At 39.2% G+C, this 14,434-nt stretch overlaps 1 protein-coding gene across 1 annotated transcript in view; it reads left to right on the top strand.

Moving 5' to 3' along the window:
* LOC109262053 (schwannomin-interacting protein 1) overlaps window positions 1-14,434 on the top strand; it is a 567,034-nt gene that overhangs the window by 6,499 nt on the left and 546,101 nt on the right. Inside the window, exon 2 of the mRNA XM_019440436.2 lies at window positions 6,679-6,814. Coding sequence (XP_019295981.2) covers window positions 6,679-6,814 — 136 coding nt within the window. The remainder of the gene's footprint in view (window positions 1-6,678; window positions 6,815-14,434) is intronic.

Raw genomic sequence — 14,434 nt, 5'->3', positions numbered from 1 at the left:
TATAAGAAAGTTCCAAATAGAAATCACAGAGCTGAAGAATGTAATAAAAATGTTTAGTATCTAAGCACACTTCTTCATGAGGTAAAACCTTATCCTCTTTGAGGATTTATTGAGTTATTTCTGGGACCCAATGTTAGGAGAACATATTTGTTGATCACCTACTTACTGTATTTCTAGAACTGTGGCAATATGGTGGACATGTGTAGTCACTGCCATCAAGAGATTCACAATCTAGTGGAGGAAGAAGACTTGTTGGAAAAGAGTTGTCTGGATTAGCCTAATCTTCTTTTTGAACATTTAATATCTTCCAGAGCTGCTATTCTCTTTCATGAACTCAGTAGTCTCTGTGTGCCTTATTTCTAAAGTGCCTCCTTAACCTTCATAAAGAGTGTTATAGAGGCAAGACCCAAGTTGCTCAAATTCCCATCTGTGAGGGAGTTAGGGGTTGCTGACTGTCAGGATGGTTTGGTGAAGGAACCTGCAGAAAGATCCAGAAGAACGTAGGTCCCTGATGCTTTGGAAGTACCAACAGTCAAAGTAGGAAGTACCAACAATCAAAGGAAGTCAGGAGTTACAAACTAGGGAGAAACTGGAATGGAGTGGAAGCAGGCTAGAGATACAGCAAATGCTGTGGGGAATGTGCCTATTGTGTGCAGCGGCCCGTTCCTGGCATTTGGACAGGTTTGTATCAGGATACAGGGTTGAGGCAGACACCAAATAATGAAAACATGGTACATCTGTTAGGGTAGTTTTAAAACACACATAGAAAATTTAACTAACACTTGCTGAAGAGACTGTCTTTATTCCATTGGATATTCTTTCCTACTTCGTCAAAGATTAAACTGGACAGCTACATGCAGAAAAATGAACCTGAACCATTTTCTTACACCATACACAAAAATAAACTCAAAATGGATGAAAGACCTAAATGTAAGACAGAAAGACATCAAAATCCTTGAGGAGAAAGTGGACAAAAACCTCTTTGACCTTGGCTGTAGCAACTTCTTAATGTGTCTCTAGAGGCAAGGGAAACAAAAGCAAAAATGAACTCTTGGGACCTCATCAAAATAAAAAGCTTCTGCACAGCGAAGGAAATAATCAGCAAAACTAAAAGGCAACTGACAAAATGGGAGAAGATATTTGCAAACAACATATCAGATAAAGGGTTAGTATCCAAAATCTGTAAAGAACTTATGAAACTCAACACCTAAAAAACAATCCAGTGAAGAAATGGGCACAAGACATGAAAAGACACTTCTCTGAAGAAGACATCCAGATGGCCAACCGACACATGAGAAAATGCTCAACATCACTCATCATCAGGGAAATACAAATCAAAACCACAGTGAGATGCCACCTCACACCTGTCAGAATGGCTAACATTAACAACTCAGGCAACAACAGATGTTGGTGAGGATGTGGAGAAAGAGGAACTCTTTTGCATTGCTGGTGGGAATGCAAACTGGTGTAGCACTCTGGAAAACGGTATGGGGTTCCTCAAAAAACTAAAAATACAACTATCCTGCGACCAACCAATTGCACTACTAGGTATTTATCCAAGGGATACAGATGTGCTGTTTCAAAGGGGCACATGCACCCCCGTGTTTATAGCAGCACTGTCAACAATAGCCAAAGTATGGAAAGAGCCCAAATGTCCATCAATGGATGAATGGATAAAGAAGATGTGGTATATATATACAGTGGAGTGTTACTCGGCAATCAAAAAGAATGAAATCTTGCCATTTGCAGCTATGTGGATGGAACTAGAGGGTATTATGCTAAGCAAAAGTAGTCAGAGAAAAACAAATATCATATAACTTCACTCATATGAGGGCTTTAAGAGACAAAACAGATGAACATAAGAGAAGGGAAGCAAAAATAATATAAAAACAGGGAGGGGGACAAAAACATAAGAGACTCTTAAATATGGAGAACAAACAGAGGGTTGCTGAAGGTGTTGTGGGAGGGGGGGATGGGCTAAATGGGTAAGGGGCATTAAGGAATCTACTCTTGAAATCATTGTTGCACTATATGCTAATTAACTTGGATGTAAATTTAAAAAAATTAACTAACAGGCTTAAATAGGGGTTCTACTTACCTACTCAAAGTCAGCATGTGACAAGCCAAACCCATCATCTTGCTCTCTTCTCCCTTTCTGCCTTTTGCTGAACCATGAAGCGGTAACACAATGTAATGGGGAGACAGGGGATCTGGTCCAAATGTTGTGTCTGTCAGTTAGCTCCCATTTGTTCCCTGAAACTTGTCGAGGACTCCTGTTTGCAAGTAACAGATACTCAACTCAAAGTAACTTACAAATGAAAAAGAGATTATATTAGATCATCTAACAGAAACATCCAGGGGCTGATGTGCTTCAAGCACAGCTAGATACAGGGGATACAGGGAGTCAAGCGTTGTCAGATATCTCTGTGCTCTTTTTCTGTAAGCTTTGCTCTACACATTTTGCTTTATTCCTGTGTGGGCTCTCCCAACATTGTTGGCCATGGGTTGGTGCGTCCCCAAAGAAAAATGAGGCTGAAACAAAAAAAAAAAAAAAAAAAGGAAAAATTAATGTTGGGCAAGCAAAACTACCACTATGTTAATAATAGCATCTTCCTCAAAGCCCACTTGTGGTTAGGATTGAATGGGAGACGTGAAAGAGCTATGTGTAATTAGATGTTATCTCCAAAGATATTCAGACCTGTGGCCTCTTTGATGGTGCCTTTTTTTCCCATCCCCAAATTCAGCCCTATTTGAGTCATAATGTATTTTGAAATTGTAAAAATTATTTGGTAACATTTAAGAACTAGTAACTTTCAAATAAAAACCCAGATTTCTGACTATCCTTGATAAGTAGTAAGTCCTGGCAACGATCAACTGTGTCAAGATGGGGTTCCCCCTCACAAGGAGCAAATGCTGCCCAGTCTTCCCCTAGCCTAGCCCCAGGAGACATCTGGGATCCTTTCCTGTCTTCACAGCCTGATGTCCTACCACTTTTCTCTAGGAACCTCCTGCCTGGTACCCACACTTCAAGGCTTTGCCCAAAGACCTTTCCTCTTCCTTCCTACCAATCTAGATCCCATATATCCTACAAGTCTCATTAAAGTACCAGGACTCCCTCAAATCTCCTCTAAGCATTCTAGCTCTGTCTTTGAGATAAGAGCTAGATAAGAGCTTTGTCTTTGAGATAAGGACATCTTCTATGTAAGGGCATCCAGTGACAACCAGGACTGCACAGGCTGTGAGTCCCAAAGTGGCTGTGAGTGCACGGGGGAGCCACTGGCACTGTAAAACAGACAGGGATGTATATAGAGATGGCAGAGGTAGGCGATTATTCCTGAGATAGAAGATAAATAGGAATTGACCAAGCAAAAAAGTTATTGAAAAATTTATTTATCATCTACTTTGAAATAAACCTCTGTATTTATAATTCAAAATATAGGAACACACAAAATGTGCTCCTTTACTGCAACCAGCCTTTGAAGAATTATATTGATAGCACAGCTTAGTTTTAGAAGTAAAAATGTCAAGGTAGTTGGTGGTGTTCAGGGTTTACTCTGCAGCCTTAAAGGAGACTCGTGAGTAGGAATTGTGGTAGAGCTGTAATAAGAAGGATGAAGAGTGATTTCCCATGACTGATGGATGAGGGCTTCTACATTTTGTTTTAATTCCCTCTTCTGGTAAAATAACATTTGGAGATTGTATTTAGAGAACTAATATTAGAACAATTTAATCATCAAAGGTCTCATCGGTGTGGTCAAATGGGAGTAAATAGTGTGTGATGTAAACAGTTTCCTATGATTCAGGGAGTAATAACATGATTCCACATGTAAAAATATCCAGGGTCACAATTTAGATAATAGTGATGTGGCTGGCCTCTCATTTTTAACTTCTGAGTTAAAAAGGAAGAAAATATAGTATAATATACCTTCAACTAAGTAAAATTGTTTCCATATATGTGGACAAGGATGGTGAGACAAATATTCAAAAATTAAATTAGATTTTTTATTAAGGAAGTGAGGGGGCTTATAGGAGTTTTTAATACATATTTTAAAAGTATTTAATCTCGACACATTCTCTGTCAACTAAAAGAGGATATCCATCCACTAGGAATAAAGGAATACTGTCTTCTTAAGGAACATTGTCTGACTATAAGGAAAACTGATATGTCACTTTCCAGATACCACAGAACTTGGAAGGGAAAGGGGATGGTTTAAGTGCAAATTCACCTTGCAGATCTCACATCCGTTTGCCCAGCATTATTTGGTTCTTTAAAGGTGTCACACTGCCCCCTAGTGTTCAACAAACTACAATATAATATCTCAAATGGCTGCTACAGTTTTTTTCTATATTTCTAAATAATCAAGATGGTAATGACAGAGTCAGAGAGAGAGGAATGTCTTGAATATAAATTTGTGGGTATTCTATGGCTTATCATTTCATATTTTTAAAATAGCCTATAAAAATATCATGTTTTTTAAGCCCTTAATGGGCAGGTTTATGGACTTTAGGTGCCTTCAAATGGCAGAACTTGTTGGCAGGACTCTGGGAGACCCCAAACACTTCAGATGATGTAGAAATTATTAACAGTTTCCAAAAGTATGCTACTCCCTAATAAAATGGGTCCCTCACTGAAGAAGCAACAGGACTACATAACCCTTGCAGAACTTTCTCTGAGATTCTGTTTAAAATCCTTAAATAAATAAGTAAGTTAAGTAACTAAGTAAGTAAGTAATTAAGTATTTTGAGCAAGCATTGTGTAATAAAACAGTAACCACATATAACCCAAGGCAGGGCCATATTCTGCTTTAATAGGGTCTGAAGTATATACATAATTTAGAGGATACTTACAAAAACCCTAAAAGATATCTACTTTTGCAATTTTATGCAAACCATGAAGAAATGCTCACAGGGTCTTAGAAGAAACTTCTGGCCCATGAAGGCTCCTGAAGCTTATGTTTCATAGCTTTGGGGGATCTTGGCCTCTTATTTCAAGATATTGTTTAGCTGCAACTTCTGGATTTTACTTTGAACATTATAATTTAGAGCCTTAATAAATTAGGGAGCATATACAAATTCAATAGTGTGGTCGCATTTTTGTGTCCTTTCTATCCTCTGGCTACTGAGAATTAATGGTCTTTGAACCATTCTAGTCAAGTGAAAATAAATCAGTTTGTTTACACAGAAACAACTTTAACCACTTTATGTGTGGGAAGAATTACAGAAGATCAGATACTTCTAGAAGTCTAGAAGAGATAGTAATGGAATTAGTACATCTATTTAAAACTATCTTGGGGCGCCTGGGTGGCTTGGTCGGTTAAGCGTCCGACTTCGGCTCAGGTCATGATCTCACGGTCTGTGAGTTCGAGCCCGCGTCGGGCTCTGTGCTGACAGCTCAGAGCCTGGAGCCTGTTTCAGATTCTGTGTCTCCCTCTCTCTCTGACCCTCCCCCGTTCATGCTCTGTCTCTGTCTCAAAATAAATAAACGTTAAAAAAAAAAAATTAAAAAAAAAAAAAAAACTATCTTAAATGGCTGAATCTTGACAATTGGTCTTCATGTTAGGCATTATAATTCCCAGAAGAGGATGGATTGTGTTCACTGATCACCTATGTAAAACTACATGTTAATCTCAAAGATTAGAAACCAGTCCAAGTGGAAACAAATTACTTAGCTTTCATAAAGAAGTTTTCTGTTACCCAAAGCAGAAGATGACTTGGTTTTGATACTAATAACAGGAAATAAAAAGCTTTCTTAAAGGGTAAAATCTCAAATAGCTACCTAATCATGTGTTAATTTTTTGAGTAGTATGTAACATCTTCAGATATTCTGTCTTCTCTATTTTTTTTTTTTAACATTTATTTTTGAGAGACACAGAGAGTGTAAGCAGGAGAGGGGCAGAGAGAGAGGGAGACACAGAATCCAAAGCAGGCTCCAGGCTCTGAGTTGTTAGCACAGAGCCTGACACGGGGCTCAAACTCACCAACTGTGAGATCGTGACCTGAGCCGAAGTCAGACACTCAACCAACTGAGCTACCCAGATGCCCCATATCCATTTCTTTATTTACTTATTATATACCTTCTGTTTCCTTCCACAGTATGTAAAAATGCATGACCCAGGGCTTCTGACTGTCTTGTCCCAGAACCGGGCCACTGCATTTGGCCATGTAGACTACACTGTGTAACACGGGATTCCCTTCATTTTGAGGTCTGTGTGAATGGCACCCCCTAGGGCTACATTGCAGTCACTGTCCAGAGCCTAGGGCTGACCTTGGCACAGAAGAGTCTCTCAAGAATGCTGTGTTAGTGAACGAGTAAGAGATATGTCAGCTTATTTATTATTCTCATTTGAAATATAGGATGAGAAATTGAAAGATTTTGGGTCCCATAAATCAAAGTACATTTATACATGCAAACTAGTCTCACTTCGATGACTTTTTTTTTGCTAAGATTTTTTTTGACTAAGCCTGAGAGACTGATTTAGCTTAGTCAAGTCTGTGAATGTCAAACCAGTAAAATAGAGAAACAGTACAGGTCTTCTGATTTTCTGTTACATTCTATGTGTTACATTTTCCCTGTCTCCAAAGCCAATTCCTTCAGACTCCTTGTGCTTTTCTGAGTCTGTGGGCTGTGACCAGGGAATGACAGTGCATGTGCTTTTATTTATTTATTTTTTCCCCCAGCATTCAGAGAGCCTGGCGTGAGTACGTGCAGAGGCAGGACCCTCTGGAGAAGAGGAGCCCGTCCCCATCCTCTGTGTCCTCAGAGAAGCTGAGCAGCTCTGTCAGCATGAACACCTTCTCAGACAGCAGCACACCTGTGAGTGCCATGTTTCCTTTTTATGGCCTGACTGGCCAATCATTTGATCACCAGGTCTTTGATTCCAAGAAAGGAATCTCAAGATGTGAGCAGGTGGTTCATTGATAGGAGGATCTACATTGTTTATTTGCTATATTTGAACCCATGGTGAGGGTGTTGTCATCTCAGAATGAAGACATGATTCATAAGCACTACTTCATCAAATCTGAGAGAAATCAGTTGCATTTGACCTCAACCTAAACTTACTCATATGTGTGTTTGCATTCCTCTGTTACCAAGAATATCTTTTTCCTTTTCTTTGTAACAGTATGTTCCCTTTAGTCTGTGCTTCTGGTAGAGTTTTGTGGTGCTAATATGATAGAAGATTAGTTTGGTTATAAGGATTATAGAGAGATGTTTTACAGGAAGAATTGAAAGGGGTCACAAACTCAGGGGTTGCAATTCAGACGCCTACTGGGGCCAGGTGGCTGATGTGGACGAGGTTGTCACTGGCTACTGAAGAGCACAGGCCTCACCTAAAGGGGTAGCCCCACTTGACTCCTGGATGTGCTGCCATGTGGGGATGCTGGACAGACATTGCCAAATGTGGTTTCTTCTTTCAAGGGATGTCAGAAATTCAAACTTTTTAATGTTGGCAACTAGTAAGAGAATTTAAAATGTAACTAGATCCTGCCTGCAGATCACAATTGTCCCAGAGGCCAGCTGTTTAAGAACCCCAGGTACAGGGTTTAGGAATGGAAACATCTGCTGAAAGTCTTAACAGCAACAACAACAACAGACAGACCAAAAAAAAAAACATCCCAAATGTGGTAGTAAATAACTGATCAGGCAACTGTAATGCAGAGTTTTGTGGATATGGCCCTTGTGATCATTATGACAGCCACTGGAATACACAGAAAGAAGTTAGGAAGAGAAATGAAGTAACTATACAAGTATATTACTAAAAAAAATATTTCTTGACTACTTTGTAATCATGTTTATTCAGTGGTAAAAAGGCTTCCCAGCAGCCAAAATAATGTATTCACATTGGGATCAAGCAAAGGTTGCTTTGACATGTTTTCAGATGATTATGTTGCATGTATTTTAATATAAGGTTTTATCTAGTTATGGATTCTAAAGGCGAGCAGCAACTTGAGTTTGTAGCTGTGCAGAAAACAGTGGCAGAAGATCTGTTTTTAGCAGACAGTAGAAAGCAAATAGTGAATCTGTACCTTTTTAAAGCCATTTTTAGAGGGAATGAATTGTCTTAACTGGTGTCACTGTCACGAGAGGGCGCTGATGAGCCACACTGGAAAATGTTTAAAGTGTGTGTTTATCTCATTGTTTGCAAGTCAAAAATAATATGAAAATTGAGTGTTTAGGATGCTTTTGCTGTCAACAACAATAGAATTAATTTAATAGAAATTAAATGACTGAAGATTTGATCTGAATGATGAAAGCTAAATATCAGAAATCATTCTGCCTCTGAGTTAAAAGGTTTGCATTTACTGCCTTTGTACTTTCTGCTAGCCCCAGTTCCTGAGAGTATCACCCATTGCTGTGTCCAGTGTTACCTGATGGCTTTAGTATTGCTGTAGGGTGGTTAACCTTTTGACTTTATTGAAATTCTGAAATAATCTATTTTTGTTTTACATTTACCCTGCCACACCACTTACATCCTAGCACCTTAAGAATCTTTGCACATAAATGCACATTCTTCCCTCATGGGTCATCACATAAATGTGATGTGAAATATCTTTTGCACAGCTTTGCTAACAGTTCTACCTTATTTAATTTACCCTGGCCTCCAGGTCCCCTGATGTTTCTTAGTAGAGCAGATTTCCTCTCTCAAATGTCCCCAGCAATTTTGTTTCCTGTAAAGTGTCTCAGAATGAATTGGGAGTGGCATCCTGCTCCACCACCATATCGTCGTGTCTTATCTCTGTGCTCCTGGGACAAGGATAACTCTCTTCATTGTGTGGAAGTCTGGTTCATTCCCGATGGGCTAAATGTTTTGTGAAAATCAAAACATTTTCAAAAAACATTATCGGAATTAGCTTCAGAAAGCAAACAGACCCTGCCCAGAGTTCCAGTAGAGGTTATTGATTATAACAACTGTGGCATTGATAGTGGTGGTGGCATGACACTAAATATGCAAAATAAAATATGCAAATATAAGTTGTTGGGGCACTTCCAAGTGTCTAGTTTGTCAGGCAGATAAAATTTCCAATTCATAATTCTTAAAAACTTCATGCTTAGTTGTTTGGACTGGTATGTCTAGCTAGGGTCTTATTTCCCACGATCATCACTTTGCTGGGACCTCTTTCGGAAGATTCATTCGTACATTTTTTGATGGTCATAACCCCATGAAAGGAAAGTGACTGTGCTCCACCTTGATCAGCTTACCAGACCCACTGGGTTCATATATACTCTCAGGGAGTTCCAAATAGGAAGACTTGGTTTTACTATTCTTTAATGAGTAGACCTCAAGTTTATGGAGGGGATAAGGATGAGTGAGCTCTGGACCACTTCGGCTAAGCCTGTCATAAAGAGATGAGCTTCCTCTAATAACCAGTGAGTCCATTTGGAATTTTAGGGGTAAAAGCCTTCAGTCCAAGTCAAATGCTCTCAAGGAGATATCTCCCTGGCAGATTTTCTGGGACCCTGACTCCTACCAGATACCTCCAGCTTGCTGAACTCAGCCCTCTTTGGGCTTGATCTCTCACTATTGCTGCCTAGACCATTGTATGTCTTTGTGAATTTGATCAGCTACCTGTCTTGTCCCAAGTGCTAACCCTCTACTGTCCTCCAACACAGCCTCAATTGGAGGCCAGTCTGCCCTTGTCTAACCTGTGGGCCTTTCCAGCTGCTCTGCCTGCCCCATGTCTATAATAACTGCAGTTACTGCCCACAATAGCTGTCTGCCCCAGGCAGGTGCTGCATGGGAAGCCAGCAACCTGATCAGGGTGAATCCCTGTGCTGAGCTGAGAATGATTCTCTTGTATGCTTTTGCTCTGTTTTGGCTAAGCATAATGGTTAATATAGTTCTTAGAATATTTCTGCTCTAAAATATATAAGAACAGTAATATTTCAGTATGAGCTCTCAAAATCATCTTAATAAGAGCTGAGCACTTGTTATTTGACAGGCACCTTGCTAATGCTTTCCATAGATTATTTCATTTAATCCTTTCAATGACCATAGGAAGGAGGTGCTATTATTATCTCCATTTTACAGATGATGAAAATGAGACCTAAAGAGATAACTAATTTGCCTTGAGTTACTCATTGGGCTGAAGCCGTCATGCTTCACTAGTCCACAATATTGTACCACTTGAAAATAAGCCTGAATTTAGACATGGTCAAGCAGAGGAAGAAATAATCAGTGCATCAATGCATTTCTAAGACTATTCTACAATTTAGTAGGTATAAACTCTGAAGGAAATAATTGAGGAGCGCCTGGGTGGCTCATTTGGTTAAGCTTCCGAGTCTTGATTTTGGCTCAGGTCATGATCTCACGGTTCATGGGATCAAGCTCGTGCCTGGCTCTGCACTGACAGCATGAAGCTTGCTTGGGATTCTCTTTCTCTCTCTCTGCCCTTCTTCCGCTTGTGTGTGTGCTCGCTCTATCTCTCGCTCTCAAAAATAAATAAAAACAGGAGATAATTGAAAAAATAATCCTCATTTCATTTTATAAATTGCCTCATTCAGTGCTCTTTGCTTAAAACCTCAAGCCTCAGCTGCTCAATGCCAAATTAAAGAGCAACATGAGGGAAGATATATTGTTATGTTAGCAATTTGCATATTAAATCTCCTTATCCCACACTGTATCATGAGGTAACAGAAAAAATTGTTTTAGAAATAGCAATTTTGAGCAGCAAGTTATTGGGAAGTGGAGCTGATGGGTATCAAAATGAGAAAAAAAGAACTTTTTATCATAAAAATATTAGTTATTGCATAGAAGACAACAGTAGAAAATTATTTGTGTATTTTATTAACCAATTTCATATTACTTATTCTTTTAGTTCCCAGCTTTGAAAAATCTGTAATTTGTCTAATAGAATATCATGTAAAGAAACTGTAGAATGGTACATTCTAAATGACTTGATAACCTTTTCACAAGTCATTAGCATACCCCTCGGATAAACCCAGAAATATTTTTGGATTGTTTGGAGACATTTTCAGTCCTGTTTGGTTCATTCTGCCTGGATCTTCCTTCCTGGCCACGCCTGCTTACTTCCATTGGTTCCTGTGTTATTATGGTGTGGCCTACAGGGGGCTCTGTGGCTCATGGAATGAGGCCCTGGCTTAGTAAGGGAACATAACTAAATAGCAGCTCTGCCATAGTTTTTTTGAGTCTAAGATGTACCACTTGAGAAACGATTCTTCATCTGCAAACTGGAAATAACACTCACCTTAGAGATGGGTTGGTATCGCTGTGAAGGTTAATTGGCATTACCTATGTGAAACATAGCACAGAGCCTGGGACCCAGAAGTCTCTTGATAAATGTCAGTAGATTCTGATTCTGCTCTTGAAAACACTCTATGTGTTCAAAACAATGCAAAAGTTGTGAACGGCAGGAGTGGAAATGTTAACTTGATTCCCATTCAGGGGCACAGCGCCTGCTTCTGATTCACCAAATGAATCCATGAGAATTATATATATGTTTTTTCCTCTAGGATTGGAACTGTACATTACAGAAGTAATACATCAAGCATTTGTTTTAGTGTTGCTTCTTTTAAGATTAATATTCAAGGTCCAAAGTTAAAACTGGGTTGAAAGTTGTTTTGCTTCTCAGTGATTAGGCCTCTCCTGAGAGACCACGCCCATGTACACAATAAAAGCCAGCTTAGGTCACTCTCCTCCCTTCAGATTTGGGAAAAAAGAGACAGAATCTGCAGGATGTTGGGGTGAATGGGTTACTTGGCCTCACTTCTCAGACAGGTCAATGCAACACACGGAACTCTAGCCACACAGCCTTACTTCACTCCTGGTGAGGAAGAATTACAGTTCTGAGCCACACAGCCTTACTTCACTCCTGGTGAGGAAGAATTACAGTTCTGAGCAGGTTCAAAGATTAGTGTGGTCTGGGCCAGCTAAAGACCCCATTACTTCATTTGTCCTGAAGAGAAGTCCATGGAGCCCTCCTATGTTTGGGGCTGCTGGGGTTGCCCTAGATTTTAGCAAGAGTAGCTGGAAGAGTTAGCAACAGGCAGCCAGGTGACCTGTCACACCTGCCCAAGTATGCTACCAAAGGCCAGTCCTGCTTCTGCCTGCCAAACATGATCTGTACAGCTACATTCAAACTGCTTTATTACCCTCAAGCTTTATTGCCCGTTTTGAGATTTATAACTTCCAGGCTTTAAATATATCAGGAACAATCTTGTGACTAAAAGGATAAAGTCTTCTTAGAAAGTCACACTTGTTTTGGGGGGAACCCATACTCTAAAGGAGGATTTCTGGGGACGTCTTCCAGTATAGTCTTGAAAGCTGCGAAATGATAGAGAATGTAAGCCTTGTGCTACTTAATAATTTACTAACCTAGATTTTCCAGGTCAGGGACAAGTTACAATATTATGCCCAGCTGTTGTTATAAACTTAAGCCCATGAGTTTTAATGTTCAGTACTCAAACTCTATCTCCCACCCAGCCTCTCAGACCCCCAAAATAGCACAAATTATAAGTCTATTCATCCCAAAATTTTGGTTCAGTGAATATAGGAGTCATATGTAAAAAGAGACTTCTTGGTACTTGCATAAAAGTAGATCTGGTTCTCTTTTCGTCAAACCAGAGTCTTAGAGAACAATTTTTTTTTCTCAAAGCTTTAGAAATTACATTATATAATATATGACCATATGTGACAGTTTGAATGAATATATTTTTATAAATTTTTTAATGTTTATTCAGTTTTGAGAGACAGAGTGTGAGTGGGAGAGGGGCAGAGAGAGAGAGGGAGACACAGAATCTGAAGCAGGCTTCAGGTTTTGAGCTGTCAGCATAGAGCCCGATACAGAGCTCGAACTCATGGACTGCAAGAATGTGACCTGAGCTGAAGTTGGCCGCTTAACCAACTGAGCCACTCAGGTGCCCCAAATAAATTTTATATAAAGATATTTATCTTTATGCCAAAACACTCCTTTATATATCTTTGAATATTGGTTGATGTTATAGATTCTTTTTCTCAAATTATCCTTTTTTTAATGTTTATTGATTTATTCTGAGAGAGAGAGAGACAGTGCGAGTGGGGGAGGGACAGAGAGATAAGAAGAGAGAGAATCCCAAGCAGGCCTTGCACTACAGCACAGTTACAGAGCTCATCTTATAAACCGCAAGATCAAGACCTGAGCCTAAAGTAAGAGTTGGACGTTTAACCTACCGAGCCACCCAGGTGTCCCACAAATTATCCTTTTAATAATGATTTGAGGACATTTTTCTTAATAGGTTTAAAAGTAAGCACGTTGTTTCAGTTTGGGGATCAATTTTTTTAAAGGACTACTAATAGCAATCATTTTCTGGGTTCCAAATGATATACAAAATGACAGTTCATTGTTTGATAACTGACTCATCCATAGCAATATAATAAGTCCTCCTAGATGCATTAAGCATTTTACTTTTGATAAAGAGAGTTGAGAAGGAACTTGTTTCCTTTGTACTTTACCTCAAGTCCAGTCTCAGCATTTGTCCTCACATAGATCCTGTCCATATTCTACAGCTTTGGTGAGATACAGTGTCAAATCCCCTTGTTAGACCCAGAGTGTACTCTTTGTTATAAAATCCAATTTTAGTATTACAAATCAGTGTTTCACTCATTGGGTGAGTATGAAAGATGCTTTAGGATCCAAGGAGAAGTTGAATGTGATAGAACTAGAGTGAGATCTATTATTGTGTTCCTTTTATTCTGGAAGCTCTTTGGCCTAAGGCTCTTTCAGACTTCCTTTCTTTTTGTAAGTAAGACATCATTGGGGATGGGGTAGTTATTCATATCCCTGGATTAGGTGTACATCATCTGTTCACTTATTCAACAAATATCTGAGTGCCTGTGTGCTGGGCCTTTGCCAAGCCCTGGAGACACAATCACCCAAATACACACAACCCCTGCTCTTGCAGAATTTACATAATTCCTCAGTCATGGTTGGCAACTCTTCTCACAGATGCACTGGTAACTTATAGGAGATAATAACATTTTATTGATTAGTTGTATAGAAGGTTGAGGTATTATTATTAATAAAAATCTGCTGAAATATCTTCTAGAGCAGAATTTCCCATGATGTGGTGCCTGGAATATTAGTTTTATAGGATATTGATGGATGTTAATTGGAGGAAGGGTGAAATAAACCCATTTATTTACTTCAGGACCTCTTAGAGCCTTTGTAAGCTAATACACATTTTGAATTTGCAGGAGGGTAGGGTACTGTTTTTCATGTTTTCCAAACTTCTGTGACCATGAAACCCAATAAGAGTCACATCTTATTGAACTATTAATCCATGGAAAACTCCGTAAACACTGTTCTCGAATTAGTACTTATTGAAGAAAAATTCCAAGAGCTGGAGTTTCTAACTGGCTCAATAATAAAATTAATATGAGTTGAACAATGCATTTTGAGAACTTCCAATGAAATTTTTACACTCCTTTTTATAGGCCTT

Source organism: Panthera pardus, unplaced genomic scaffold (genome assembly GCF_024362965.1).
Source record: "Panthera pardus isolate Hobbes unplaced genomic scaffold, ASM2436296v1 HiC_scaffold_16, whole genome shotgun sequence".
NCBI lineage: Eukaryota > Metazoa > Chordata > Mammalia > Carnivora > Felidae > Panthera > Panthera pardus.
The sequence above is the reverse complement of the archived record's forward strand: the minus strand, read 5'-3'. Positions and strand labels throughout refer to the sequence as shown.